We start from the raw sequence: 24,714 nt of genomic DNA, 5'->3' as shown, positions 1-24,714 counted from the left end.
CAAGGCACTAGTACTTGTATAATTCTAGTACTTGTCATTTGCTTTCTGACTTTGAGCAAGAATGGCAGCAATGATTATCCTTGGCTTTCAAAACTGCTCCACCTTCATCTTCCTCTGCCTCTTGACAGTCCTTTGTTACTATTTTTTCTTCAAGAAACCAAACGGCTCAAGACGTGGCTTTGATCTACCCCCAAGCCCTCCTTCTCTCCCAATAATTGGTCATCTTCACCTTCTCCTCTCTACTCTTACCCACAAGTCTCTTCAGAAACTCTCATCCAAGTATGGACCTCTCCTCCATCTCCGCATCTTCAACATCCCCATTGTCCTCATCTCCTCTGCCTCCATGGCTCACGAGATATTTAAGACTCAGGACGAGAACATCTCCTCTCGTGGTCCGGCTCCCATCGAGGATTCTCTCTTTTTTTTTTGGTAAAAGTTTCAGTTTTATACCATTTTTTTTTTTTTTTTTTTGTGATAGAAGGTTACAGAACAAGGTAACAAGTTAACTGCAAGGTAACAAGTTACAATGTCATTTGAATCCAAAATAAAAAATACATCTAATTGTCTTGCTGCTTAAAACCTGCAACTACAACTCTCATACTTAAAACTTGCAACTCCCACACTTAAAACCTGCAACTCCCACCCTTAAAACATGCAACTACACAAACCTGCAACTCTCATAATTAAAACCTGCAACTACACTTAAAACCTGCAACTCCCATAGTTAAAACCTGCAACTCCCACAGTTAAAACCTGCAACTACATTTAAAACCTGCAACTACAACTCCTATCGACTACTTCTTTGTGTGAGTGAGTGTTTCAGGAGCATTTCCTGACCATAGTCATTAAGATCATCAAAAAATATCCCTCCAAGTCTTGGTCTCTCATCACGGTGCGACAAACAAAGATCAAAGAGTTCTATAACATCTTTCAAAGGCCTCACAAAAAGAATAGGGGCTTATCACAATCCCTGAGCTGTTCCTACCCTTTCCAATTTTTAATAACATCCCTAAACACAACTTCAGAGCTTAGGATTTTAAGCTTAAGATGTCACACAAAACACAACACACACCTTTATGTAAAAGCAGTCATCACACCACTTCTTGAAACGGGGATAGAAGGAAGGGTCGAATTTGTCACAAGCTTGCTTTTGAATCTACGATAAGAAAGACAAATTTACATGTAAAAAATGCTATCAATCTCCTAGTACCTTCATAGCAGTAAAAAAAGAGGGCAAAACTCAGTTGCATAATTATATTCTTGAATTAGAACCAGAACATGTAAACAACTTTCCAATATTATGGAAATCGACACAAACATCAAACTAATCTCGTAATCTACATCTAATAAGTCAAATCAACACAAACAATTAACCATTCTAACAATCAATCAGATTAATCTGAATCCCTACCAAATAACAACCACTCGAGGCTAATTACAAACTTATTTGAACTATTAATGAGTTTTTTATAAAGAATTTGGGGCCCAATTTCATGAGTAATCCATAGAGAACTTACCACTAATGATACTCTTAATAACATCATTTGCAAGATGATCATGGGGAGAAGTTGTTCAGAGGAGAACGGTGAGGCAGAGAGACTCAGGGCTTTGGCTACCAAATCTCTTTCCTTGGGAAAGAAGATTGTATTGGGATCCGTGTTTAAGAAGCTCGGAATCATCTTGCATTGGGATCCATGTTTACTAATTTCTTTATTTTAATTATTTTATGTTTGGTTCAGCTATATTGGATTATGTTTTTTATTTTATTTTGTTAACTCTTATAGAACATACTTTTCTGTATTTTATTTTTATTTCGAACATTTTTCTGCTAGATAAATTGAAATATTGTTACAACTTACATATATATTGTTGCAAGCGTTAATTTTTTTTTTTAACATTCTCTAAGACTTTTTTGTAGAAAGACCTATGTTGGTGCCTGTCCTAAAAAAAAATTTAAACCTAATTTATTTGTTTTTTAATTAGTTATATTGTAGTATTAATATTAGTATGTAGTATATGTTAATCGAGTATAAAAGTAATTTCACTATTGTTTGGACTGTCATTTCCCTTGTATTTTCTAAATTTATGATGTTTTTTGTTTAATAAAGGGTAATGTTTGATGTGATTAATTTTATCGTTAGACACGTCCCTCATGTAGCTTATCTTCTTCTTTTAGTTATTTTTTTCCTGTTGCACAAAAAAGTTATTTTTTCCTTTTTTTTTTGGACAAAAAAGAAAAGTTATTTTTTTCGGACAAAAAATAAAAGTTATTTTTTTCCTATCATTCGACGATGCTTTTTGTTATGGAAATGAGAGAGATTTGCGACAATATGATGGAGCTAGTAGTTTCGGGTCGTCTCTTTTGAATGTGTGAGATTTAATATGTTTTTAGATATGGTTATTATTGAGATTTAAGATGTTCTATGGAGATAATTTCGGGATTTTAAGATTTGAAATTTTCATTTAAATGATTGATCCTCCTAATTAATAAGATTTCAAATATGGTTAGTAATTTTGTTGACTGGTGTCTTTGTAGGCGACAACATATCGTATTTAATGTAGATTGCGTTTTTTTTTTGGTTTAATCTCTTTTTTTTGCAGGACAACTGGTTTTGATTGGCTCTATTAGGATCCGAATATGATTGAATCGGGTCACCCAGGATCCGCCGCGCTTCTTTTGTTTCCTTTTTTTTCCTTGTTCGTTTGTTTTTTTTTTATCCTCGTGAACGACGTGAAGGCATTATTGGTTTTTTCTTAATTTTCTTTTTATCACTAAAGTGTTTCATAGGCGTCAAGTCAGTTTTGGGATTTTTGTATTTGAATTCAGTTTTCCTCACTCAAATCTGGAAACGAAAACGTATTGTGTTGCGTTGCTCTCTCCTCTCTCGAATCGAAATTGTAATCTCTTCGATTTTTTGCTTCTTTTTTTTCGGGACCGTCGCGTATTATCAATTTTAATTAGAGGTTCTTCATCACTCACTCTTCAGTTGCAGAACAATGGAAGCTCTCTACGCCAAGCTCTACGACAAATACACCAAACTCAAGGTTTTTTTTTTCAATCACTATTCTCCTTTCGATTTTCAATGTAATTTTGCGTTTCTGGGTTCGAATTTTGATTCCAATCTCTTTTTTTTTTTTTTTTTTTTTTTTCAGAAGAAGGAAATTTCCGAATTCGAAGCAGTTAATAAGGAAATTGAAGAGAAGTTCCTCAACTTTCGTCTCTACTTTTAATTTTATTTTAATTCCTCTAATTGTTTTCATTTTTGAGATTTGAGCATTTCTCTCTTTGTTAGGTTAGATTTTCGGAATTCGCAATTTCGAATTTACAATAATTGGGGTTTCTTGAATTCTTAGTGTCTCTGTCCTTTTGTGTGCAGCTTCGGAGGATTTGATGGAGCATTTGAAAAGTGAAAAAAAGGATTTGCTGGAGAGAGTTGAGAACATGAGGACTGAATTGGATTCAATCAGGCATGTACTACATCATTATTATATTACCGTGTTCATTTTTATCCTAAGTTGATGTGGTTTTATCTTTAGAGAAGTTGGAGGATGCCTTGCAAATGTAATTATAGCAATCTTGTTTCACAGATCTGACAGGGACGACAAGTGTCTGGAGAATCAAAATCTTAATCGTAATCTCAAGAGAGAAGAACAAAAGAGTAAGACGAAGCAATGTTAAGTTGAATGTAGCATTTTCATAGGACATGATATATGAAGTTTTTTTTAAAGGATTTTGGCTGAGAATAATGTGAAGTGCTTAGATTTGTTTATAACACCATCTACGATATAATCTTTGTTGTTCTTTCGGTGTTGAGTAATTTTTGAACTTGTACTTAAAAAGAGTCGAGTTTTTTTTTTTTTTTTTTACAGATAAAGCACTTACTGAAGAAGTTGTCAAGCTAAAAGAGCAGATTCAAGAGGGGCATCCTCGCAACTTCGAAGATCAAAGTGGAAAAAAACAAGAGACAGTAACACCTGAAACTGCTCGAGTTACAACAAGAAGCATGAGAAAACGTAGCAGACTGTCAGAAGATGTGGTGGAGGAAACGGACATGATATCACCTCACAGTAGCAAACATCATAAACCAAAGGTAAAACAAATCGCCTCTTATCTTTTCAGTTCTGAGCTCAATGTTGCACATCTTGTTTCACTAACCCCGTGGATCATAAAGTTTATCTGTATTAAATATTTATTCTTGTTTTTGTTACAAGGAATCTCTCTTGGTTCCTCAGCCACAATGCTGCAGAACAACCCATGATGGATCAAGTAATTCTGCTCGTTGTATATTTCAAGCTCTTGGTGAACATTTGCTAGGAATGGAATTATCAACTAGTAATAATGGAGGCGAAGACGTAATTCATCTGTTGCACCCAACAACCGGTAATTTATCTGTTGCGTAAAGTTATATCCACTGTATCTTTCTCCGGGTTGTTTTCATGCAAGACCTATTTACCTTTGATTCAAAAGATGGACCATCCAACTTATTTGAGATCATCAACCACCGTAAAAGCACCGATGCTGATTTTTGTTCTCCCTGATTTTTTGACCATAACAGGTTTATCCTTCAGCCTAACTTTTGTGAAGATCTCATCTGCTGAAGAACCTGAGTGGCTTTACAAGGTTGCATCGCTCGGAACACTCCAAAGAGTGGTACCAGAATGGATGAGAGAGGTTATAATGTTCAGCACAAGTATGTGTCCTGTGTTCTTTGAAAGAGTCTCTAAAGTGATTAAGCTCTATTAATGATCGGTACCGTATGTACGTCTCCCTCCCTTATCTTGTGTAAGTCATCTCTGATGGCTTTGTAGTGTGATGTTTCTCAATAGTTGAAAAGTTAGGGAAGTTATCATGTATCTATAGAAATGTGTCTCTCGTTAACTTTGGGATTGATTTCAGAGATACTGTTCCCTTTTAATGAATCCAATTGTGACAAGATCTTGATTTTTCTTTTGCTCTCAACAAACCCTCTTTCTTGTATATCTCATGAATCTCTGAATCTATTGTGCATTTTACATGACTTAAACACATTAATAATTAGGCATATATATAGAGGCATCATCACAATTGGTTTCTAGACCCACACAAGTGGAGCCTTTTATCTCAACATCACCTTCATTACTTTTGTGATGTGTGAATTATGATGGATGATCGATCTTACAAAACATGATTACATCAACTAATTTTCTTATCCCAAGGAAAATGCCATGGTAAAGTGTCCTTTATCGAAACAAACAAAACCCTATTTACTTGTTTTCGTATAACAAAGTTGATGAATGGAAAGAAAGAAGAAGTAGCCGTTACATAAGTTAGGTGAACTTTTCAATTCAAATGCACCAAAAGAGCCGCTCGCTATATCCAAGTTACAACGTTCGGAAAGATAATTTCCTTTTATTGCTTTTAACAACGACGTCGTTTCTTGTGTCGTACACGTTTTATAACCCAGACCCACGTCTCTCTCTCTCTCTCTCTGTTAAAGAAGAGAAGAAGAACTCTATCTCTATCTCTCTATCTCTCTTCTCCTTCTTCTTCAATTTAGATACTTCGTGAATCTGTACCTTCTCGAGCGACAGCATTTTAATTTCAGAAATTTCGACTTCGATTGTTGGGTTTTCAACAAGCAGAGGCGAAAAAAAGGATGGCGACGGTAAATGGGTACACAGGAAATACTCCGGCGGCGACTACGCCGGTAGCCACCGGATCAAAGCAACCTGCTCCTCCGACTAAGACCGTCGATAGCCAATCCGTTCTCAAAAGGTTCTTTCTTTTCTACTTCTTTGTTCCCCCGATCTTGGAATTATTCGCATCGTGGAATTTGTAATAGTCTTTATAGCCTCTTTACGATTGGAATCGCTTCTTAGATTGTTTTGTTGATTTCATTAGTTAGATTAGATTAGGATTTGACTCTACCCATATCTATTTCTTGTGGTCTACATGTTGCTAGATCATTTTTAGACAAAACGATGGATCCAAAAAAAAAAAAAACTGATTGTGACTTCTCTTTGTTCTCTTGTGAAATATATGGGTTCTTTTATTGCCCACCAACTGTTTGCTATAATTCCTCTTAGAGTTTGATGCATCGGGATTTATATGTACTGCTGATCACATTTCACTATGGTTTTCCTCTTCTTTGGTTCTGATTCAGATCTCTTCTCGCTCAAATCAAATTCAATGATTTACTAATCCTTTGTTCGTCTTTAAATGCAGGCTGCAGTCTGAACTAATGGGTTTGATGGTAAGCTATCACTCCTTTCCTTTCGTCTATGTAAAGAATCAGAACTGAACCTGTCTGTGGATATAGTTTAGATGCTTATATATGGCTTTTGGGTTTTATGTTTTGCAGATGGGAGGTGATCCTGGGATATCGGCTTTTCCAGAGGAAGACAACATATTCTGCTGGAAAGGAACCATCACAGGGAGTAAAGACACTGTGTTTGAAGGAACTGAGTACAGACTTTCGCTCTCTTTCTCAAACGATTATCCTTTTAAAGCTCCCAAAGTGAAGTTTGAGACGTGTTGCTTCCACCCCAATGTGGATCTCTATGGCAATATTTGCTTGGACATTCTTCAGGTACATAACAATCATTCGCTCCTGTCCATTTCTGTGTTACTGTTAATCGCATGGATCTAAAGCTATAACAACACATCAGAGAAGCAGTACTTTAACAGTATCTGTTTCAATTTGTTTGCAGGATAAATGGTCTTCTGCTTATGATGTGAGGACGATATTACTCTCAATTCAGAGCCTTCTTGGAGGTAAACTATAAACTCTATAGCTGATATTATAACTGTCTATGGTTTCTTATGAATCTATCTGTTGGTTTGATATCCAATACTTGGTTTTCGTGTCTTTTTGTTGGAAATGGAATTTGATCAGAACCGAACATCAGCTCACCGTTGAACAGTCAAGCAGCTCAGCTTTGGAGCAATCAAGAAGGTAACTTTGCATTCAGATTACAGCATCTCTGGTTTTACCATTTTGATTCAATGAAGGTGTTCTTCTCCTTATGTCTTTTTTTTTTTTTCTTCTTTTTGGTTGTATGCTAATGTAACAGGGTATAGGAAGATGGTGGAGAAGCTCTACAAGCCTTTAAACGCATAATTCTCAAAAAGACTCTGTAACTGTTTTAAATCACAACAGTCCTGGATCATGTCATTCTCAACTTTTTATATTCTCAGTGTGAGCCAAGATTAGCAATCAAAACCCTCTTATCACACAGTTACACAATCACCACCAGTATCAACCTTTCAGAGCAGATAAAAAAAAACTCTATTATTTAATGAAGTTAAAGTAACTTAGATTTGAGAAGTTTGTAGTAGCTCTGAAAATATTGTAAAAGTATCAGAAATTTTCATTAAAAAAATAAGCATCTCAACTTTATAAGAAAACCGAGAAACCGAAGTTCCCAAGAGATAGGAACATGATGATATATCGCGACAATACCAACCAACCAAACAAAACAAAGCTGTTAGATAAATCGCGTTAAAATCATGAAATTGTTGGGTCCGGAGAAGTTGAATCATGCGGATGAGGAGGGAGCGGAGACGATGACGATGACCTTCCTCTTGTTCAAATCATAAAGCCCATAATTCGTGATTGACGGAATATCATAACATGGGCCTTAGAAAATATCTTCTTTCCGGCCCAACTATAGTTCTGAAAACGTCGACGTTTCATTCATGCCCTGGCAGTACATCCCAGAAACCTTGAGGGTTAAAAACCCGCCGGAGAGTCCCACTCTATCTAACTTTTGAGAAGCATTTTTCATTGCTTCAGTGTTTTGTAAAGACGAATAAATCTCTCACTGCACTTCCCTTTAGAGCTTAGATCTCCGATCTGGAGGCCTTTTGCGTCTCCTCTAGTTTTCATCTTCTAACCTAATAATGTCGATCTCCGCTCAAAATCCGGATATTTCCGGCGATAGACAATCCGGCCAAGATGTTCGTACTCAGAACGGTACTGCTTTCTCTCTATCGCTCCCTCTTTCGTCTATTTCTCATTTCCCCGCACCTGATCTGTTCTGTTTTTGTTCGTGTTCGATCTCTAAGCTAGGGTTTGTTTTGAATCTCTTATTTTGGATGTTTTTTTTTTTTTTTTGTGAGTGGTGTTTAACTCGGATTTGATGACTCTATTTGCAGTGATGGCTTGTCAAGCTGTTTCGAATATAGTTAAGACCTCACTTGGTCCCGTCGGACTCGACAAGGTTTGTACTCTCATTCCCCTATTCGACTACTTTGTGACTCTTTGTTGAATTTATTGGTTTCTGATTTGCATCTGTGTTATATGTACTCTGCTAGCCTTTGTTTGTTTTACTTTCCTAGTTTGTTCAATCGTGTTTCATCTTGTTTTTTTTCAGATGTTGGTGGATGATATTGGTGATGTGACCATTACAAATGATGGTGCTACTATTCTTAGGATGTTAGAGGTCGAACACCCTGCTGCTAAGGTAATTGATGCATTTTTTGATGGTTATGCGCATATTCATATCATCGGTTCCGCATTTATGTGTGTGTTTAAAAGAGTTATTGTGAATTATTAGTTACTCCGACGCTGTCTTCTTTTGTTGTGACAGGTTCTTGTTGAGTTAGCTGAACTCCAGGACAGAGAAGTTGGTGATGGGACTACATCCGTTGTTATTGTAGCTGCTGAGTTGCTCAAGGTTTGTTTGATTACTGTTTTCTTTCGTTATGTTGTTTGTCTTCCTAGAGTGTTGAAGATTTTCCACTTGATGATTAATGGTCATATGCATTTATCTGCAGAGGGCAAATGATTTGGTCAGGAACAAAATACATCCAACATCAATTATCAGTGGATACAGGGTATGCTGTATTTCTTATGTTGTGACCTGCATTTCAGAATTGTTTCCTGTGTGTTCTTATTCTCTGTTACTGTTGACAGCTAGCGATGAGAGAATCTTGCAAATACATAGAAGAGAAGCTAGTAACGAAGGTTAGTCCTGTTATGATGGTCTACATTTTGGCCTCTTTCCTCATGCATCTTGTCTTTGAATGAGTATATAGCATTTGAAGAAACTTTAATTTGTGTTCAAATCTATAAGGTCCCTCTTCATACATTTTTTTTCGTTGGCATATTTAAGTTCTCTCTGATGTGGCTCTCTCTCCTCCTTCAGTTAATTTTTTATTTTCTGCTTTACTATAGGTTGAAAAGCTTGGAAAAGTTCCATTGATAAACTGTGCTAAGACCAGCATGTCCTCCAAATTGATCTCTGGAGACAGCGACTTCTTTGCTAATTTGGTATGCCTCTAGTTCTCCTTGCTGGTTATTTATTCTTATGTGTCCAGTCTCTGTTTCGTCTGGGGACACTTTTTCTACTTAAGTCCGTTCTAGGATATCCTTTTAAGGTCTGGAGTCTTTTGATATTTTCTTGAAATATTACTCTGATCATTGCATGTGGCTGAACTGTTATGATGACTTTTCTTAAGGTTGTGGAAGCCGTTCTGTCAGTAAAGATGACAAATCAACGGGGAGAGATAAAATACCCTATCAAGGTCTGTATCTGCTCCTCTGTAAAAATTTCAAACATAATATCTTTGGTGAAGATGGTGCTTGTATGCTCAGACACTTCTGCTTACCACGTTTCAGGGAATTAATATTCTGAAAGCTCATGGACAAAGTGCAAGAGACAGCTATTTGTTGAATGGATATGCACTCAATACTGGTCGTGCTGCCCAAGGGATGCCATTACGGGTGTCCCCAGCAAAGATTGCTTGCCTTGACTTCAATCTTCAGAAGACGAAAATGCAGTTAGGTGTCCAAGTTGTTGTTAACGACCCACGAGAGCTTGAAAAAATCCGTCAAAGGTAGTTTGATATCTTGGTGCTTACGTGAAGAAGTATTTCCATTTCCTCAGATAACAGGGTGTACGGGATAGAGAAAGCTTAATATATTGGCTCTATTGTAAATTTCTACTGCTGATTTGATCCATGTTCCATACAGAGTTTTTTAAACATGTTGCTGAATATTTGTTTTAACAGAGAAGCTGACATGACGAAAGAGCGAATAGAGAAACTTCTTAAAGCTGGAGCAAATGTAATTCTGACCACGAAGGGTATAGACGACATGGCACTTAAAGTGAGTTTGAAGTCCAAATTTTCTCTTTCACCTTGCACATAACTCAGTTTTCAAGTATAACATGCCTTTGTGTCTGATTCTTAGAAATTATTTACATGGATTCCTATTTCTTCTGCTTTTATTTCAGTATTTTGTAGAGGCAGGAGCTATTGCTGTTAGGCGTGTGCGCAAAGAAGACATGCGCCATGTTGCGAAGGCTACAGGAGCAACCCTGGTACTTTTTAGATATGCCTTTTGAATACTAAAAGCATTAGAATTAGAACCAAGTTGCCAAACATTTGACTAATATATTTTTTATTTGTTTTAGGTCACCACTTTTGCTGACATGGAGGGAGAAGAAACATTTGATCCAGCACACCTTGGATCTGCTGACGAGGTTGTGGAAGAGAGAATCGCAGATGATGATGTTATATTGATAAAAGGAACCAAAACAAGCAGTGCGGTATGCCATTTGCTCTCTGCTTTAAATTATTGCTTAATTGTTGACAGTTCTATATCACACAAAATCTTTCTTAAATATATTATATTTAAAGTTATAGACATTATTACAGAGTTTAGTCTAGCTTTGTCATGACTTAATAACCTTTTTTTCTGTAAGGTTTCGTTGATCTTAAGAGGTGCAAATGACTACATGCTTGATGAGATGGAGAGAGCACTGCACGACTCTTTATGTATTGTCAAGAGGACCCTTGAGTCCAACACGGTAACATCGTTTTGCTTCCTGTTAGAAATATTCCTTGCTTTTAGCAATAAATTTTACATTTCTTGTTTTACTCAAGACTGTTTCTTCTCAAACAGGTGGTTGCGGGTGGAGGCGCAGTTGAATCAGCACTGTCTGTGTATTTGGAGCACCTTGCTACAACCCTGGGCTCTCGCGAACAATTAGCAATTGCTGAATTTGCTGATGCTCTACTGATTATTCCAAAGGTGCGACCGACAACCTTCAATAAAAAAATCTGTCCTTTGTTCTTGACTTATTATCTAACTATTACTGTTCTGTCCAAAGGTTCTTGCAGTAAATGCGGCTAAGGATGCAACTGAGTTGGTAGCTAAACTAAGAGCGTACCACCACACCGCACAAACAAAGGCTGATAAGAAGCACTATTCAAGGCAATAAGCCATATTATTGCTGAGCAGTTTGTGTCTCTTCCCCTTGAGGTTTCGTTTGAAAATGTTTGTTCTTATTGGTTTTATGTTGGTAAATCGCAAATGCAGCATGGGTCTTGACCTCGTAAACGGAACCATCCGTAACAATTTGGAAGCAGGAGTTATCGAACCGGCTATGAGCAAAGTGAAAATTATCCAGGTGAAGCACTCGGCTTACTTTTCACATAAACTAGATATTTTATAAAAGCAAGTGATCTCTTTTTAGAGTATTAAAGGACCTTTTGTTTTTGTGACCAGTTCGCAACAGAGGCAGCCATAACAATTCTGCGAATTGACGACATGATCAAACTGGTGAAGGATGAGAGCCAAGGCGAAGAGTAAATCAAAGTTCATCTCCTCTTTGTCAGTCTTGCCGTATCTTTAGTGTGTTGTTGTTCGCATTTCATCACTCACCACCTTTTCCTTAGCTTCTTTTTTGCGCTGTAACAATGTTTAGCCTCTGAAACAGTAGTTTTTTTTTTTTTTTCCATCTCGCGTTTCTTACTCGCGTTTTACTTAAAAAGAAATTTTTGCTTTTCTTCGGATCATTCATGTAATGAATTGGGGCTTTTGTAGTTTTGTTACCTAAACAGTATGGTTTCATTTGTTTCCTCCGTCACGACTTGTAACTTTAACTTATTTACTAGAGTGAGATACCGTAACTTATTTACACAATTATAGGCAGAGATAAATAGAAATTTCTACAAATATTTACACAAATCTACATGCATCTAAGTCAAATTGACTATACAATCTAAATCTACACAAACAATTCATACGGACTGTATGGTTTGAACACTTTGTGACGAAGCCAATAGCAATGCAGAGCCAATGCTGGAACCATCTTCCATGGCCTTAACCACTACGTGTTGAGCTACATCTTCTCCCAATACATCTCTCAGAGCTTCGTCCATGTATTCTCTGAACATCCTGTAATTCAAATACAGACCTCCTTCTACTGCCACCACTGTTCTTCTCATTATCTGCTTATCGCTTCTCCTTCCTCCTCCGCTCCCATCTCTCCCTACCTTCTTCAAGATTCCTGCAATTCCTGCTGCTGCTAGCCTGGCCGCTCTACGTGTCACCACATCACATATCTTTACTACAAGTTTCCTCACCTTCAATGGTACCTCTGATACCTGTTGTTATGAACAAGAGAACGCGCCATGGGATCAAAGATATCAGCCATCATTATGTTGAACGATTGTGAAACAGAACTATACTTTGCATCACAATATTCTTGTTTGCTTACCCCTAAATCTTTCAAGATTCTTGCTACTTCTAGTAACTCGGGTGTGTCATCTTCATGCATTGCTGAGACAGAATTTGTTCTGTGAATGGAGTAAGATTAGATTTAACACAAAATACAACTAATAGCTACTTTTAGTGGAGTTTTTTAGAATTTCTACAATAGGAAACGAAGTAAAAATTTGGCAGTTGTTATCTCATCTAGAAAGGTATACAGACATAAGACACAAAGGAAATGTACCTTAGAATGAAAGGTGTCGATAAAATGGATGAGATAGGTCCAAAGATATCGGACTCTTGTGACATGCGGAGAATTACTCTGCGGACAATGTCGCCAAGATACATCCCTCCTATCATCTTCTCAAATCCCTATAAACAATACCAACCAATTGATTACCTGATAATAAACCTTGAAAACAGGAAAAAACAAAACAAAAGAATGGGAATTTAGCATAATATTACCATGTCATTTGAATTCATACTCTCTGCATCCAACTCAATATCATATGAAGTTCTTGGCAGACGAGATGACCAAAAGTTTCCCCACTCCATATTGACCACCTAGCACAGAAGAACAAAGCATTACAAAGGGAAGATCGAATCTTTATAGGGTACACCTCTTTTGTATTGAATCTTCAAGAATCTAAATATTAGTGGTAGGTTTCTCAAGATGAAATATGTAGCAATTCTTATTACCATGCTTCCAGAAGTTGTGCGCGGGTTTTGACACTTGATTATGGCATCAGTTCGTTCAAGGTAACAAGCATTACTACCTGTTCCAAAGACAACAGCGGCAATTGTATCTGGGTCGTGAAAATGTCCAAATGATAGAGCCCCAACAGTATCATTCACCTGCTCAAACAATGAAACTAATATCAACACCACACATGATATCATGAGGCTTTTAAGAGAAAGATAGTCTATGACTGTTCAAAATTTTGTGACGGTATGTAAAGCTTCAAAGGAATTGCAACAGCAGGTTCCCAAGTACATTTTCGGTTGCATTTGTAAAGGACTTACAAGAGCTGCAACACGAATATCTAGCCCTCTCTTGTTCAACGCTCCTTGTAGACATTCAGCAATGTCTTCCCCAGCCTACATTAGTAAGATAAACGTGTCATGAACTTGATGCAGCAATGTTGATTACATTTCCCAAACTTAGCTCCAAATGCTAGAAGATGAATCACATTGTTATGTAAGATAATCATATACAAGCTGATGATTATACATCTGAGTTGATCCCAACTATTAACCCAGAAAAAGAGTGGTTTCATCATAGGTTTTAAGATTATATAATGCAGCTTTAGATGTAATCTAAAACTCAGGCAGACAGGTAAAAAGGTTGCAGAGAAACTAAACTAACCATTTCACTAATTGCAAAACCTTTGGTCCACTTAATTAGAACTCCTGAAGAGAGAGATGTTTGCTTGACTGGGAAAGAAAAAGTAAATGCAAGTTCCCTTTTCACAGGTTGTGCTAAATTGAACATGTTTCCTTCTTTTTCAATAAACATCTGCAAAGATGATGCGAGAAAGTCGAAGAGAACCTGCAAATCAAGTAAGAAATAACCATGTGAGCGTTTTAATCAGTCGGATTATAGCAACCGAGTTTGGATTAGAAGAATGTTGAAGAACACCTCGCTGGTGCTATTCATCAACGTTGTTGGTATGGAATGTCGTTCAATATCTTGAACTTCAAGAGTAGATCTTTGGCCACCCAGATGAACCCTTATTATCCTAAAGTAAGAGCCTCCAAGATGAAGTGCATAATAAGTTCCCCTCTCGCACCTGCAATAAAAGGGTTCGTACATTACAACAAGAGGCTTACATTATGACAATCACACAACCAAGAACATCCAATTTCACACAACTAACAAGCAAATTTACAGACATTTGCACCATCATGTCACCAAATCCTATAAAAACTAATAGGAAACTCTTCTAAAAGCCCTAATCAACAAGCATTGGGGATATGTAAAAAATCTCACCCATTGGGAAGATCATCAACAAAAGTGAGCAACATTTTAAGCTTGGACCCTCCTTCAGAAACCAAACCAGCTTGCATCTCCACAGCTATAGCGTCCACCATCTGCCTCAACCTTCCCAAGGGAGTCTCACACGCTTCCTCCAAATCCTTAAGTATCCCCACCACCTTCCTCCACTTCCTCCTCCCTTTCATCCTCCTTCTCACCACCATTGTGGCCACCGAACAAGCCACCACAGCCGTAGCTGCTGCCAACGTCACCAAAAACCTACCCATTCCAAATATCTATACACAACCTCTTCTCCCTCTCTCTGTGTCTCTTTAAGAGAAATCGAGATAAAATTACTAACAAAAAGCAAGCGCCTTTCCGACGAGAAAGCAATTTACAATCAGATTGGCACGAAAATGCGAATGAAAAAGCATCAACCACCGATCAGAATAACCCTATAAGGCTCCATTTCAACGCAAACGGTTCCTTTCTATAACTACAGATACAAAATCAAACCGCCTCAGCAAAAAAGCTCCCTTTTTTTTTTTTTCGTTCCTCCGTGATTTCTTCAGATCAAACAGCCTAGCGCGCTCGTAGGTTCCGACGAATTCAAGCGAAAGTTATGACCTTTTTCCGGCGAAAAGACGCAGCGAGACAGAGAGAGATTGATAAAATTTTGGTAAGAGAGTCAGAAAGAAGAAGAAGGAACGCTGGAAAGGCGAAAACGATTCAATGAATGAATGAATGAATACATGAATGTTATTTAAATGACAGTTGTACCCTCGTGTACTTTACGAATATGGACGGTTTCGATTCGCTCATTTTTCATTTGTTTTTTTGGGTTTGACTCGCCCTTTATTAATTAATGGGTTCGTGGTAGTTATTTTTATTATTAAAATTGACGTTAAATGTTTAAAGACAATACTACTATGTATTTACATCAATAATCCTGTCACTATTATTAGGCTTCTCTAGCTAACACTTGTGGTCGTTTTTATTAAGAACGCATACGAGGAGCAATGACGTTTTGTGAGCCGAAGATGATTTGACAGACTAATCTGGCAGAGTATAATAATGATAACAAAAATATTCAACTAGCTGAAAGAACCGGTTGTTTCATCATCTGATCTTAATTATATAAATAAAAGACATGTTTTTTTTTTCTACAATAAACATCCACTCTATTTTGCTCACATCATATGGAGTCATGATGTACAAAACAAACCATTGTTATACCATAAAATCTATCACATGCTATCTTATATGATCCGATACATTTTCAAGTTCATGACTTTTTTTGCAGAAAAAAAAAAATCTTCTCATCGCATTATTCAATACATATATATATATATATATATATATATATATATATATTTTGATAAAGAAAAGTAAGTATATTCAATACATATAATTACGTACGTAGTTCTACTTGGTGGATGATACAACGTAACTACTTGTTGTCTTTTTATAAATCACTACTAACTAAGAAATCGTTATGATTATTTTTACGTATATAAATAACTTACAAGAAGCTCATTAAACTAAAACTATTTTCAGAAATATCTTAATCATCAACAAAAATAAATGTCAGTATAACGGCTATACAAACGTATAGCCTTAACCTTACACACTAATAACACAAGAGTAAAATTCAGGCTACTAATGATTTAGTATATGTAAATGCAACCATCAACAATATCAACAATTACGATAATTAGATTATCAGACCGTCCAATAAACCATCAAATAAACTACAAAAACCTCACGCAAAATTCTGCAAACCATAGAATGAATCAATGCAAGATTGAACCAAAATGTATAAGCGGTCATATGTCAAAATATAATATCAAACCATAGTTTATGCATAATCTATACTAAGTATTTTCTTTTTTTTGTTCAACAATCTATACTAAGTATAGAGTGTTAGTAGTTTTATAGGGTTATAGAGACGTCATTATAATATGGAAAATTGGAAATAAATGTTCATATACTGTACTAACTAAAAAAATAAATATGTAAAGTCTAAATTTGTTAATATATAAAACAAAAGTTCATACTTCATAACCCTATAAAAAAAGAAAATAATAATAATAATAATAATAATAATAATAACAATAACAATAATAATAATAATAATAATAATAATAATAATAATATTATTATTATTATTATTATTATTATTTTTAAATCTATTCAAGAAAAGAAGTAAAAGTTTCACCATGTTATATTAATAAAAACATCTTAATATATTATATTGTAGTCTTAACTTTAATTCTATTTAAATTATGTGTTAAAAAGAAATAATTTATTTATTTATATAAAATTTGAATATCAATAGAGCTTGACATGTAACAAAACTATAAATCACTTTGAGAACTCAGCTAGTGCTATATAGCCTATATTGATAGGCGTAGTTATAAGAAGTTGATAACCAATTTAAACATTTGGATACATCCTATATTATTTAACAAATTCAAACTATTCCAACTTTAATTCTATTCCAACTTTTACTAAAATGTCATTGGCATTTTAGATGTCAAACTATTCCAACTTTTACAGCCAAAAGCGATAACTTTTTTTTGATGTAAATACAACATTTAAACCCATTTATTCTTCATTTTCTATTTTTCTTGCAGCTGAACCAACCAGGCCTATACACGATCGAGATAGAAACGACAGCTCATTTATTTTACTTGTGTAAATTGAACTTAACCTGAAATTGGCTATGCACCAATGAATCGACTAACTCATTCTGCATGCTCACCGTTTACTTGTTTTGAGTAAATAAAAATCACAATTAGCTGCGTCAAAAGCGACTTGTATTTCAGCTTTATACATTTTTTTAAAAAATTGAGTTGGCTGGCTAATGATTTTCTTATATAATAATTTGGTTGGAGATATGGTCGACAAAAAAAAAAAAAAAAATTGGTTGGAGATATGGGTGAGTCTCCTTTTTTTTTTACCATTTTTTAGGTGGGTTACTTAATTTGTTAAAAACTAAGGAATGAGAAATAACAAATTCATAGTATGATTTGAAAGGCTCATGACTAGCGATTGACCCATTATCAGATAAAATCTACTAATAAACTAAACGAGGAAAACATCGACAATACTGTTCATGCGACTCAGATTCACCGGCAACTGTTTTTGACTAATCACAATCTGACTTGTTGATGAGATGAACGTGAATTTCAACTTCAATGGTGTGGCTCAGCCAATTCCAGGTGGATGCGCTCTCGAATTTCTACAGATGAGCCAGGTAATGTACTAGGAAGTGACCACTTAGTTCCCATGAAGTAAATAGATGTGGGTCACTAAAACCTGATATAATATAGTGGCTGTTCAACCAACTCAGTCATGTCCAGCCAATATCCCTTATGGCTCCTTATGGTTCATGAGACTCCAAGTTGGCATAAAAAATCATGAATTTGAACATGTTAATTAAAAATGACAAGTTTGTACATACTACCATTATGTGTCATATAGGTATAATCATTGCATATTTCTCCAAATGAATAGAAGATCGCTAGCGAAAAATAATAAGCTAGTATCAGACTAACATTCTCAGTTGTAAGTCACATATGCCTAGAAGCCACGATGAAGGGATCCATAATTTTTCATGTAAAATTAAACCAACAAAAATTGTACAATTTTAAAAAATCTATATTCTAAAATGAAAATTTTAATCAAGATTTAATTAATTCCGAATTAAAAAACCATGCCGTATATATTAAAGAAAGAGAAACGTTGAATCTACCAAACCAACACATAAAGCTAGATTAAAAACCAAACCATATGTATCACTATCACCAAAGAAATAGAAACGGATTTGGAATCTTAATTTGAATATAGAAATATGGATGTCACTCTTACATGATTCTTTTATCAAAACTTTAAATCGAGTAGATCATTTGAATCAACCACTTATATTCCATATATTCACTCTTACATAATTCTTTCTTTTAATCTAAAACCAATGTTTTCAAAACCGGACCGGACCGGCGGTCGAACCACGTTAACCCGCGAACCGGCAGCATACCCGGGTTGGATTAATATCAAAACCCAAAGAAAATTGAACCGGTAAAAAAACCATATCAACCCGCCAAAAACCCAAAAACCGGTGAACCATTGAACCGGATAAAACCGGGTTCTAACTTTTTTTTGTAAAAATGAGTGCAATTAATTACCTTTCTAGTTTTATATTTAGCAGTAGTAGGGTTTCTTAAAATAAAAATTCCTGTAATTGAACTTTTTATTTTTCGTATTAGTTTTTTTTCTTTTAGTTTGAGTTCTCTGCAACTCACACCACAAATCTTAAAAATTAAGGTAATTTTATTGAAACCAATTATTTTTATAATAAAAGATGTTTGATCAGTGCATGTTTTGGTAATCAATTTGGTGTTCATTTTTTCTCTAGTGTACGTAATAGAAGAGAATGATTACTAAAATATTTTATTGGCAATGGTTAGTTTGTTACACTTTAAGTTTATTATTTAAAAAAAATTATGATTATTGAAATATTTTATTTGGTGTAACCAATTATATCATAGTTGTAATCATTGAAAAAAAAATAGAAAACATATCCTTCCTTATTATTTATAAAAATATAATCAAAATCAATTGAACCCGGTTGACCCCGATCAAACCGTATTGACTCATGACCCAGAAGCTTTCCCGGTTCAGTTACTGGTCCGGTTTTAAAAACATTCTCTAAAACTGTGATATCCCAATTTTATTTCAGAGAGAATTAAATATTTGTTAACAAAATAATAAAACGAATACTATGACTTCCAAAATATTTTAATATCTTTATAAATGTTATATGCAGTATTTTATAAAATAAGATAAGGCGCTAGCTAGACGATATATCACTATTTATGGGAGGTATATAAGGTGCATGGATGATTATGCAATGAATTTATTATTTATAATTTATAAATAATATATAATAAATTAGTTTTACATATAATCATTCTTGTCATTTATTACATTATAAATATATTTTTTTAATCTAATCAGATTATACATGTGATGACCAATAATTCAATATACAATCAATAAAGTTAAAAATATGTTAAGAATTAATACTATTTAGTATTTACAAAGATAATACTCGTCTTTTCTTTCAAAAAAAATTCTGAATTTGACATAAATCTCTATACTAAACGTAAAGTTTTGTAGCACCAAAAAAATAAAAAGGTCAACTTTTCATTTCTCCAACTTTTATTAATCCATTTTGGTCCATATTAAACACGTATTAGAAACAAATTAGGTAATAATCACGAGAAAATGATAAAAACATGCAATTTCGTAACCACCCATTGAAGTCCAACATTATTTTAACCACCAAGATGTGTTTTTTTAAAGAAACGATTTTAGCCACCAAGATGAATCCTTATTATCTACTTTAAAAGTAACAGGCTCCAAGATAATGCATGATTAATTACAATGCGAGTCTGTGAGACAATCAAGCAACAGAACAATCAAGAATTATAATGCAATAACAAAATAAATCCTGGTATGCCTTTTTTTTTTTATCTTCCACGTTCCAAGCATTGCTCCATCATGTCACCACCAAATCCCATACAAATTAAACTAAAGGAATAAATTTGTATAAACCTAATCAACAAGCATTGAGGTATGTAAAATTCTCACCTATTGGGATCATCAACGAAAGTGAGCAGCATTTTAGGTTTGGATAATCTTTCAGAGATCAAACCTGCTCGCAATACCTCCAGTGCTATGGTATCCACCATTTCACACCTTCATCCTCTTTCTTACCAGCATCGTTGCCTCGGAATAAGACCATGCACCCTCCCGGTTGCTGTCAGCGTCACCAAAACTCTTACCCTCCCCATCCCGATATCTACACATATTGTCTATACACTTAATTAGAGAGATAAATGATATGTCAGATGGAATTTGACAGAGTCAGAAGAAGGCTGAATACATTTTGTATCTTTTATGATCAGCTAAAAAAATGTGTAACTAAATAAGAACAAGAAAAATAATAATTGATTGGTGGGTCTTGTTACATAGGACACTGCAAAACAGAAACGAATGAAAAGAGATTCAAGAAAGAAAATAGGCTATCATAATATTTATCTGAAAATAAATAAGCTAAATATTAATTAAGTAATACAGTTGGTCTTCTTCTTTGTTATTTGTGCTTGTTGTTGGTTCGCTTTCTCTTCTTCTCTTAATTTCCTTAATAAATCCTGCATAATTTAGTTGATCTGTGCTAAACTTGGAACATAAGAGCTCCAACACACAAGTGGACAACAATAACCATAGTATCTGTGAGATCCTTTTATGTAAGGCACATCTTCTCCAAGGCGCACTTTTTTGACGTACCCTTTCTCTCCAATGATGTAAGCTGCGCCCTCGTAGTTTGTCCTTTCAGATGTGTCAAAATCAATAACCACAGCGACTTTCTTCTCCTCGTCAATGAAGAAACTGCCACCGTCGTAGCAAAAGCGAAAATCAAAACCACAGTATGGCTTCATATCAACTACTAAGAAAAATCTCCACGACACTGCATTGGGCTCAATCATAGTTGTAACCCAAATCTCCACCACTGTACTATCTTGAGTCTGAGATAATGCCGCGAGTTTCTCGTCTCTAAGAGAAGAGAGAGCTCCAACATCGAAAAGATAGTTCACAAACGGCAGAGGAAGACACTTTCCAAATCTCTCCGTTGTAAAATCAAAACATAGTAAACAGTCTGGCTCATATGAATACTCACCATCCTCTTCGTATACTACTTTTCCATTGGCAATAAAGTAAGTGTTTCCTTTCAAAGAGGCGTAGCGTTGATAAAAGAACTGTATCTCCCAGGTGGGAGTGATATCAAAAACCCTCCATGAATTAGAGCTCAAATCATAGATTTCGTACTCAAGATATCGTTTCTCAACAGAAATTTCGTTATAATCCAAAAACCTCAAGACTTTGTGTTTACGGTTATTGACTTATTGTCGTATCCGATAGCCTGTCAAATATTTGGTACCTGTTTTTGGGTTGGATCCACCTGGTTTGACCCAAATAAGGGTTCCAAACCACGAGCCTAGTGTTGTCCTTTTTGGTCACGCATATCAATAATAACCGGTGGCAGTGAAAAACTTTAGATATCTTAACTTGATTAAGTCGATTATCACTTATCTCCTTTAGAGATGGATCCACGAATTCTCCGTCTTTGTTGTAAAAGAGATCGAACCTCAGTGAACAAAGCTTATACCTCTTCACCATGAACCCCATAAACTGATGCTTTGCTTCTGCTTTACACGGAATACTTTCTTTTGCAAGTGGATCTCAGTGCTCCGAGACAAGTTATCGGAACTCTAGCAGAGTATCTCCTCTCTACCAAATCCTTTGGAAGATTAGAGATCGTAGTCATTGTAAATTAATCGGCTAGGGTTCTCTAACTTTGCTTGGCCTAATTTTTCTTTTTATATATACCTATTTCTAAACTTTTGAAAAATATTTTATTTTTTTCCCCTTTTCTATCATAAAAGAAAAGGTAAACTTGTGAAAATATGCATTAAAAAGCTTGACTCTTGTCTTAGAGATTTTTTTTTGGCAAGACTCTTATCTTAGAGATTTAATAACGTTTGAGCTAGAGATAGTCACTTGGAAAATGTAGTTGATGGATAAAACTTCAGACAAATCAAAAGACATGGACTCTTCCCATGGCTTTTGATAGAATAATGCTGCGGGTGTTATTTGCTAGTACTAATTAAAGTGGTCAGCTTGAAGAGAGATCTTTGGCCGCCAAGATGAACCCCTTATCATCTTAAAGTAATTAATAGCCTCGAATAATAAGTTCCTCTCACTCACTCCTTAAATATATAAAACAGTTCGTATATTACAGCAACATTCTTACATTATTGTGACTTGTGAGTTTGTGACACAATCGAGCAACAAAAAAATCCCTTACGAAACCAACGAGCAAACAGAACTAAATAAATCCAGCTGGTATCTCATCATGTCACCAAATCCTACACAAATTAACTAAAAGGGAGATACTTTAAACCCCCTAATGAACAAAACATTGGGATATGTAAAAATCTTACCGTACCCCATTGGGAATTAGATCATCAACGAAAGTGACCTAATTGCAATCTCCATTGCTATGGCATCTCACACCTTACTCCACTTCCTCCTCTATTTCATGCTCCTCACCAAAACAAGCCACCACCGCTGCTGCTGCCCTCAACGTCACCGAAACCCTCCCCATATCAGTATCTATATATATGTCTATACACTTGAGAGAGATGAATGACTACAAATGTCAGATGGAATTTGGTAGAGTCGGGCGAAGGATGAATATATTTTGTATCTTTTCTGAGCCGCTTAAACAGTGTAAATAAATAGAAACAAGAATCATATATAATGGATTGGTCTTGTCCATAGGATATTGCAAAACAAAAACATCATAGAAACGAATGAAAAAGAGATGCAAGAAAGAAAATAGGTAATCATTATCATTAATTATAAAATAAGCTATTAATTAATCAATAGATGAGTTGGTCTTTTTGTGCTTGTTGTTGGTTCGCTTTCTCTTCTTCTCTTAATTTCCTTTGTAAATGGTGCATAATTTAGTTGATCTGTGCCAAACTTGGAACATAAGAGCTACAACAAGCAAACTCGCTGAAATTGACAGCTCCTTGTATGTGACTCTTAGCTTCTCCAAGGCCTAGCCTCTTTCTACGTACGTATTTCATATTCTCTCCAATAATGCAAGCTGCGCCCTCGTAGCAGGTCCTTGCTCCATATGTGTGAAAATCAATAACCACAGCGACTTTCTTCTCCTCGTCAATGAAGAAACTGCCACCGAGATAGTTAAAGTGAGGAAATAAACCCAAATCAAGTTTTAAGAAAGGGTTCCACGACACAGCATTGGGATCAATCATAGTTGTAACCCAAATCTCCACCTTTGAACTTTTCTCAGGCTGAGATAACGCCGCTAGTTTTTCGTCTCCAACAGAAGAGAGAGCTCCAACATCGTAAAGATAGTGCACAAACGGCAGTGGAAGAAGCTGTCCAAAGCTCTCCGATTTAAAGTCAAAACATAGTAAACAGTCATGCGGCTCTGGATTGTACTTATCACCAGCCTCATCGTATACTATTTTTTCCTTGGCAAAAAAGTAAGTGTTTCCTTTCAAAGATGGGCAGCCTTGATAAAACTCTATCTCCAAGGTGGGAGTAGTGATATCAAGAACCCTCCATGAATTAGAGCTCAAATCATAGATTTCGTACTCAAGAATTAGTTTCCCAACAGAACGGTCGTAATAATTCAAAAACCTCAAGATTTTGTGTTTACGGTTATTGTCGTATCCGATAGCATAGCTGTCTGCTCTGTGGTAAGCGTTCAAGGGTTGGATCCACCTGGTTCGACCCAAATAAGGGTTCCAAACCGCGAGCCTAGCGTTGTCCTCTTTGGTCACACATAACAATAACCCGTCGCAATGAAAAAATTTAGATATCTTGACTTGATTAATTAGACTATTACCTATCTCCTTTATAAATGTATCCACGAGTTCTATTTTGTTGAAAGTTCCATGGAGATCGAACCTTAGTGAACAAAGCTTATACTGCATCATCATGAACCCCATAAATGGATGTCTTCCTTCTGGTTTCCATAGAATTCTTTCTTTAGTTAAAGTGTTCCATCGTTTGCAAGTGGATCTCATTGCTCCGAGATAAGTTATGGGAACCCTAGAGAGTATATCTTCTACCAAATCCTTTGGGAGATCAGAGATCATCGTCGTCATTGTTTCGAGATGAGAGAAATTGGCTATGGTTCTCTAACTTTGCTTGGCCCGATCTTTTTATAAGCTTCAGAATGAGAAAAAGAAAAAAAAAAGAAAAGATAAATGCTCTTTCCATTTTCTATATAAATCTACTTAATTAATTTTTATTATTTGTTCCACTAATAAAATAAATATTGTATGTATCTATTTTATTAAGGGAAAAGTATCCATATAATTTTACACTTCCTTTAAATATTTCTATCAAATTTCATTGGTCTTAAGACCATTTTTAAATTTTTCTCATTTAAGATTAAAAAACATAAATTAAGTCTTAAATTAACACAGAATTGTTTTAAATAATTATTAGTTTTCAAAAAAAAAAAATGGTTTCAGCTTTCTCTACTTTTACTAGATCAATTCACTTTATCTGAACAAAGATTAGTAATTAATTTTTTAAAAAATTGTTAACTAATCAAACTTAAGAAACTAAGACTTGATTTTTTTACCA

At 35.3% G+C, this 24,714-nt stretch overlaps 4 protein-coding genes and 2 pseudogenes across 8 annotated transcripts; 3 read left to right on the top strand and 3 right to left on the bottom strand.

Moving 5' to 3' along the window:
• Positions 1-2,723: 2,723 nt before the first annotated feature.
• On the top strand, positions 2,724-4,944 carry LOC104785025 (uncharacterized). Of its 2 annotated transcripts, none has more exons than XM_087455036.1 (8): positions 2,724-2,898; positions 2,994-3,045; positions 3,154-3,217; positions 3,378-3,468; positions 3,589-3,659; positions 3,871-4,091; positions 4,213-4,381; positions 4,557-4,944. In XM_087455036.1, the coding sequence occupies exons 2-8, from the start codon at positions 2,998-3,000 to the stop codon at positions 4,742-4,744; spliced, it is 852 nt and encodes a 283-aa protein (XP_087311162.1). In that variant the 5' UTR covers positions 2,724-2,898; positions 2,994-2,997; the 3' UTR covers positions 4,745-4,944. The 2 variants fall into 2 exon arrangements, with proteins under 2 accessions (XP_087311162.1, XP_087311161.1); XM_087455035.1 differs by having other exon boundaries at positions 2,725-2,898; positions 2,988-3,045.
• A 328-nt stretch (positions 4,945-5,272) lies between these two features.
• Positions 5,273-7,202, top strand: LOC104784989 (ubiquitin-conjugating enzyme E2 19). 2 transcript variants are annotated; one of them, XM_010510105.2, is made up of 6 exons: positions 5,273-5,755; positions 6,206-6,233; positions 6,342-6,569; positions 6,691-6,754; positions 6,876-6,935; positions 7,054-7,202. In XM_010510105.2, the coding sequence occupies exons 1-6, from the start codon at positions 5,637-5,639 to the stop codon at positions 7,098-7,100; spliced, it is 546 nt and encodes a 181-aa protein (XP_010508407.1). In that variant the 5' UTR covers positions 5,273-5,636; the 3' UTR covers positions 7,101-7,202. The 2 variants fall into 2 exon arrangements, with proteins under 2 accessions (XP_010508407.1, XP_010508412.1); XM_010510110.2 differs by lacking the exon at positions 5,273-5,755 and adding an exon at positions 6,041-6,115.
• A 211-nt stretch (positions 7,203-7,413) lies between these two features.
• On the top strand, positions 7,414-11,848 carry LOC104784968 (T-complex protein 1 subunit alpha). Its single transcript, XM_010510083.3, has 17 exons — positions 7,414-7,955; positions 8,138-8,202; positions 8,356-8,445; positions 8,572-8,658; positions 8,759-8,818; positions 8,898-8,948; positions 9,159-9,254; positions 9,443-9,508; positions 9,603-9,820; positions 9,995-10,091; positions 10,219-10,305; positions 10,399-10,533; positions 10,690-10,794; positions 10,890-11,018; positions 11,098-11,201; positions 11,307-11,397; positions 11,496-11,848. Exons 1-17 carry the CDS (start codon positions 7,883-7,885, stop codon positions 11,577-11,579), a joined length of 1,638 nt encoding a protein of 545 aa, XP_010508385.1. The 5' UTR covers positions 7,414-7,882; the 3' UTR covers positions 11,580-11,848.
• On the bottom strand, positions 11,841-15,195 carry LOC104784979 (hexokinase-4-like). Of its 2 annotated transcripts, XM_010510095.3 has the most exons (9): positions 14,473-15,195; positions 14,122-14,272; positions 13,849-14,031; positions 13,506-13,580; positions 13,182-13,337; positions 12,948-13,046; positions 12,727-12,854; positions 12,490-12,568; positions 11,841-12,376 (listed from the first exon to the last, which is right to left on the bottom strand). In XM_010510095.3, the coding sequence occupies exons 1-9, from the start codon at positions 14,742-14,744 to the stop codon at positions 12,011-12,013; spliced, it is 1,509 nt and encodes a 502-aa protein (XP_010508397.1). In that variant the 5' UTR covers positions 14,745-15,195; the 3' UTR covers positions 11,841-12,010. The 2 variants fall into 2 exon arrangements, with proteins under 2 accessions (XP_010508397.1, XP_087311158.1); XM_087455032.1 differs by lacking the exon at positions 14,473-15,195 and having other exon boundaries at positions 14,120-14,251.
• A 5,489-nt stretch (positions 15,196-20,684) lies between these two features.
• On the bottom strand, positions 20,685-21,850 carry LOC109133492 (putative F-box protein At3g20030; annotated as a pseudogene).
• Positions 21,851-22,820: 970 nt separating this feature from the next.
• On the bottom strand, positions 22,821-24,264 carry LOC104784958 (putative F-box protein At3g20030 pseudogene; annotated as a pseudogene). Its single transcript, XR_015559995.1, has one exon. The product of XR_015559995.1 is annotated as a putative F-box protein At3g20030 pseudogene (transcript).
• Positions 24,265-24,714: the final 450 nt, after the last annotated feature.

The sequence above is a fragment of the Camelina sativa genome, chromosome 1 (assembly GCF_030686135.1).
Source record: "Camelina sativa cultivar CO46 ecotype springtype chromosome 1, ASM3068613v1".
NCBI classification, from domain to species: domain Eukaryota; kingdom Viridiplantae; phylum Streptophyta; class Magnoliopsida; order Brassicales; family Brassicaceae; genus Camelina; species Camelina sativa.
The sequence above is the reverse complement of the archived record's forward strand: the minus strand, read 5'-3'. Positions and strand labels throughout refer to the sequence as shown.